The sequence below is a fragment of the Vigna angularis genome, chromosome 7, assembly GCF_016808095.1.
Source record: "Vigna angularis cultivar LongXiaoDou No.4 chromosome 7, ASM1680809v1, whole genome shotgun sequence".
Lineage (NCBI taxonomy): Eukaryota > Viridiplantae > Streptophyta > Magnoliopsida > Fabales > Fabaceae > Vigna > Vigna angularis.
This window is the reverse complement of record NC_068976.1, coordinates 28,409,587-28,415,208: the sequence shown is the minus strand read 5'-3', so window position 1 is coordinate 28,415,208 and position 5,622 is coordinate 28,409,587. Positions and strand designations below refer to the sequence as shown.

The 5,622-nt window shown below is 31.2% G+C and overlaps 1 protein-coding gene across 2 annotated transcripts; it reads left to right on the top strand.

Annotated features, from left to right (window-relative positions):
* The first annotated feature begins 2,246 nt into the window (after positions 1 to 2,246).
* LOC108338739 (CBL-interacting serine/threonine-protein kinase 10) lies at positions 2,247 to 4,963 on the top strand. 2 transcript variants are annotated; one of them, XM_017575803.2, is made up of 2 exons: positions 2,247 to 2,388; positions 2,872 to 4,963. In XM_017575803.2, the coding sequence occupies exon 2, from the start codon at positions 3,281 to 3,283 to the stop codon at positions 4,616 to 4,618; it is 1,338 nt and encodes a 445-aa protein (XP_017431292.1). In that variant the 5' UTR covers positions 2,247 to 2,388; positions 2,872 to 3,280; the 3' UTR covers positions 4,619 to 4,963. The 2 variants fall into 2 exon arrangements, 1 of the variants encoding a protein (XP_017431292.1); XR_008250298.1 differs by having other exon boundaries at positions 2,252 to 2,381; positions 2,872 to 3,134.
* Positions 4,964 to 5,622: the final 659 nt, after the last annotated feature.

Genomic DNA, 5,622 nt, shown 5'->3' with positions numbered 1-5,622 from the left:
AGTAAACACACTCTCACAGTTAATACACACCAAACTTATCTACCAACAACGTCTTATTAATGGTGTTCATGGTCAGGCTTATTTTTCAAATTCAAACAAATCTCTCCTTTGCATTGAGTGGTTATGTCAACCAGAGAATCTCGCTAGGGCCACTGGACTGCGCTGCAAAAGCATGGCGAGAGACAGTGCAAACTCCTCACACGGGCAGCGACAATAATATCACTCGTGATAGCACAATGCTATTGCTTCGTTGATTGGAATCAAGTATCAAAATTTAAGAATCAAATACGTTTCAAGGTTTATTTATATTATACATGCCTTTAAAATGGTCGTGGAATTATAGAAATAGCATAGGGCATATAGGACTTTTCGGTATAAATCATTGCAAATCTTGAAAAAATTGTGAGATGCAAAAAATAGTACAATCCTTGCAAATCCCTGCTTTTCATTCTTCGTAAATCAACGCAACCGAACAACGTTTCTCACGTAAATCTATCCTCGCTAATTCTCCTATACAGTAAATCAGCGCAAGCGAACACATAGTAAGAGTTTTATTACTTTCTCTTAGTATCTAATGTGTTTGTTTTTCATAATATTTTATTATTTTAGAATATTCACAAAAAGAAATAATATATTTTTTTAATTTTGAATTACAATTTTAAATATTTTTAATTGAGTATCATTTATTAAAAAATAATTAATATATTTTCTTGAAATGAATTTATACTGATTATGAAAAAAGTTAAAAATATTATTATAACAATAAAATAAAAGTTTAATTACTCGTATAATCCTCACTTTTGATAATAATATATTGAGTTGGTCTCGTTTTTTAAAATTTCAATTACATCCTAATTTTTTAAAAATGTCTTAATTGTATTTTTTTGAAAAAAAAAATACTAAAATTTTAAGAAAAAAAGATACTAAAGGCGTTAATAACATGTTACGTGTTAATTTGTGATGACTTTTAAAAAATTTTGTTTGTAAATATTTTTGTTGCTATGTATCAAGTTCATAAAGTGACATGTAGTACTATCATTTCTACACGTTGACATGATATTGTTACATGTGTCATTGTTTTGATTTTAATTTAACTCTTATATTCCATCTCCAAATTGAGACAAAGTTTACTATTTATATAAATGTTATACTAGTATTTTTGTTAAAAATAATTTTCTAACCTATTGTATTATTATATATTATTAATTAATGTTTTTTATAAGATTAAAACTAGTTAAATATAAATATTTAAAGAAAACAAGTATTTAAAATTAATATATTATTAATCCATGTTTTTTCAAAAAAAAAATTAATATTATTTATATAAATAATAAATTTGGTTCTCTTTTAATTGACACTAAATTTATTATTTTTATAAATGTTATACTAATATTTATATCAAAGCTTAGTAATTAAATTCATGATTAACAAATTATGAATTAATAATATACAATAATATAATAAATAAAAAGTCATTTTTAATAAAAATATTAGTATAATATTTGTAAAAATAATAAATTTTGTCTTAATTTAGAGAAAGACAATAATACTTCATTTTAAGAAAAAAAAATTGAAACTAGATTGAATCAAAGAAAAATATCTAAAAATTAAATTGAAATCAAGATAATGATATTTAATATATAATACTGTCATGTGTTACACCAAAAACTTGATATGAAAATATAAACATTTACAAAAAAATTTTAAAAATTACATGTAACATGTCATAAACGTCATTAATAATTTTTTAAAAAAAACAATCTAATCAACACACTTTTACTAAAATTAAGACATAATTAAAACTTTTTAAAAGTAGTCATAATTTGATACTCTACCACTATAGTAGGTATTGTATAAATAATTAAGCCTATAATAAAAGTGCCATTAATTCTAAGAAGAAAGAAAAGAAATATATCGATAATAAAAATGTACACCTTGAAAAGAAAGCCATAGGCTGAATTTGGTAACTTTTATGATGGCGTGTATCGGTTATTCGATCGAAATCAATCACCTACCTAAGCAACACGAGATCATCATGAGTGCCAACGTGTCAGTCACCATCCACCTGGCACAACATCATCAATTTTGCTTAGGTACACTACCATGACGTGGAAACTTCCAAATTCATTCCTTTTCCTCATGCATTAATGTCCGTACACGTGTTCGGCTACATTTCTTCGGTGATGATTCAAATAGCCAAAATAGCCCACCATGACATGAACAATTCCAAAACATTACATAAATATCCATACTATATATGAATGTTGTATGCAAACAAGTAACAGCTCTAGTACTTACTAGTTAATTTATTTTTCTATACAACCACCGTATTATATCTCTACTATGTTTGGTGCTACAACTGTTCAATCTCAATTCTGAAGGTTTGAGGTTATTTTCATTTATTTATTATGGAGTTTTTGGTTTTATTTTATGCTTTGGATTGTGCTATTACACCAACATGTTTCTTACTATCTCACTATTATTTCAGCAACAAATTTGTCTTGCTAAAGATCAATGAATTACGTGTTTACTGTGAGGCTGAAAACATACATCATTTTCTAAGATCTTATAACTATACTACTGTCACTTTGTATTTATATGCGTTCAATGTGAAATCATTTTACATTGAACTGTAATATCTGCAACTGCTGTTTGTAATCAAATTTTTTACTTTTATGTTGGTTACAATCAGATAAGCTACTGTGACAGTCACTCTGTATGTATATATTTGAATTCAACTTATACCAAAGTATACTATCTGTCATGAACTATCAGAGCTATGATTAATTTTTTCTTTTTGTTATTTATATATTATTTATATATATAAAACATTAGTTATTGAATCGAGTTTGATTCTTCTATGATTTTCAGACTGACTACATTGACAGGAAAATCATCCTCAATTTTCAGTATAGTTCTGAAGTTCTCTCAGCTATCTGTGGCGCACATATATGTATATATTCTTCAACAGTGCATGACATAGACAGAGAAAGAGATGCAGGAAAATGAGCTCTGTCTCTGAGATCCATAAGGTTATGTTCTTGCTATCACTGCCCAGCTTAATTGGTAACAGTGGAGAAAACATTGCTGGCTCAATCTTTCAGTATCCCTTGATGCATAATCGGAAAACATGTTATTTTGATGTGCCTGTTGTGTTAGTACATCACCTGCGTGAAGACGGTTGAGTAGCTTATTTGCTATCATATAATCTCTATACTGAGTACATGATATAGATATTTTAATTGGCTGAAGGAGTGAAATTTTATTTTGCCCAACTTCAATGTCTTCTAGGGAGAACAAATCAAACATCTTGATGCAAAAATATGAACTAGGAAGGTTACTAGGTAAAGGAACGTTTGGAAAGGTTTACTATGGCCGTAGTACAATAACTAACCAAAGTGTGGCCATTAAAGTGATTGACAAGAATAAGGTTATAAAAGCTGGGCAGGTTGATCACGTTAAAAGGGAAATATCTATTATGAGACTGGTGAAGCACCCAAATGTTATTGAGCTTTTTGAGGTCATGGCCACAAAGAGTAAGATTTTCTTTGTTATGGAATATGCTAAAGGTGGAGAACTGTTTAAGAAGGTGGCCAAAGGAAAGCTCAAAGAAGATGTTGCACACAAATATTTTATTCAGCTAGTGAATGCAGTGGATTTTTGTCACAGTAGAGGTGTATGCCATAGAGATATAAAGCCAGAGAACATTCTGTTGGATGAAAATGATAATCTGAAGATCTCAGATTTCGGGTTAAGTGCCCTGGCTGAATCCAAACACCAAGATGGTTTGTTGCACACAGCTTGTGGAACACCTGCCTATGTTGCTCCTGAGGTCATCAAAAGGAAAGGTTATGATGGTGCAAAAGCTGATATCTGGTCATGTGGGGTAGTTTTGTTTGTCTTACTAGCAGGTTACTTTCCTTTTCAAGATCCTAATTTGATGGTGATGTATAAGAAGATAAGCAAGGCAGAGTTTACATGTCCTAGATGGTTCCCAAGAGGAGTTCGGAGGCTATTGAGCAAGATGTTGGATCCAAATCCAAACACTAGGATTTCCATTGATGAGATTAAGCAATGTTCTTGGTTTAGGAAGTGGCCAAACGGTAAACAGACAACACAAGGGGAAAACAGGAGTGTCTCTCCTTCAATTACACAACATTCTGAACAATATGGTGATGGAAGTAATGGCTTAGCAGCAGAAGAAAGGCAAGAGTCAGTTGTGCCAGTAAGTATAAATGCCTTTGATATAATCTCCCTCTCACCTGGGTTTAATCTTTGTGGATTCTTTGAAGACAGCTTTCAAAAAAGGGAAGCAAGATTTACTTCAAGACAACCAGCATCTCTCATCATCTTCAGGCTGCAAGAAATTGCAAATCGGCTGAAGATGAAAATAAAGAAAAGGGCTGCCGGTTTGTTGAAATTGGAGAGCCTTCATGAAGGTAGGAAGGGGATCTTATCCATTGATGCAGAAATCTTTGAGGTTACTCCACTTCTGCACTTGGTGGAGGTGAAGAAATCAAATGGAGATACGCTGGAATATGAGAAAATACTGAAAGAAGCCATAAGGCCTGCTCTTAAAGATATTGTTTGGGTATGGCAAGGTGACCAACAACAGTAATCACAACAGTTGGAGCAACTGCAGCAACAACAATCTCAGTCCCAGAAACAAAATTTCTTAGGTTCCAGTGCCTCAAACCTTATTATTTGTGCATTAAGAATATGAAATGCCATTGTAAATGATGCTGTGCCTGTATATTTTCTTGTTCTTTACAATGCCATGACCTTATTGTAATACATAGAGTCTCAAATTTGACAGATGTTGAGTTTGAATATTTATGCAAGTTTACTGGTTAAAAACCGGTTGTAGTGGTAGTGGCTCAAAATGTTTTAAGGATGTGGGTGAATAAAGAGTGTGATACACTGTCGTAAGAGAAATCAATAAATTGTGGAGTTTCTTTATCAATTCCTCTTATACAAAGACCTGCATCCGATACAGGCAAAGGCAATTTTTTCACTAATTATACATAATCAACCTCAACACATTAACCCAAAAACATACCTTGTCACTCTTCTATGTCTAGAACTGATTTTCACAAACAATTAATTTTAAAAAAATGTTGGGATAAAATATCTTTATCACAGATTATAAATTACCATTTTTTTTTAAAAAGTCTTAGGTTTTATATTGTCTACAACTAGGAATCTGAATTATACTCTTCCAAAACCAAATCAAATAAAGACAATATACTCCTCACAGCAAAAGTATCCTTGTAGCATTTTAAATCAGTTCCAAATTATTGGAGAAAAAGGTTCAAAAGCCTATACTTGCCTTGTATGAAGAATTTTAAGACTAAGATATTTTCTTTGGAGCAGGTGAAGCGTGTTGCATTATCAATTGGTGACCGGTGGGTTATCCTTGTAGAACGGGTTATCCTTGTAGAACCCCACTAGTCTCGTAAAGATTGATCACTTTAGTCTTCTACTCTTTGAAATTCTCATTTCAGTCTCTAATTTCTTGAAAATAAAACATAAGAAAAGAAGACCAGTTTCTAAGGGAGGAGAACCGTACTTAATTCACAACATTCTCGTGAACTGAGATATTTTCATTCCAAAAAGTCAAAC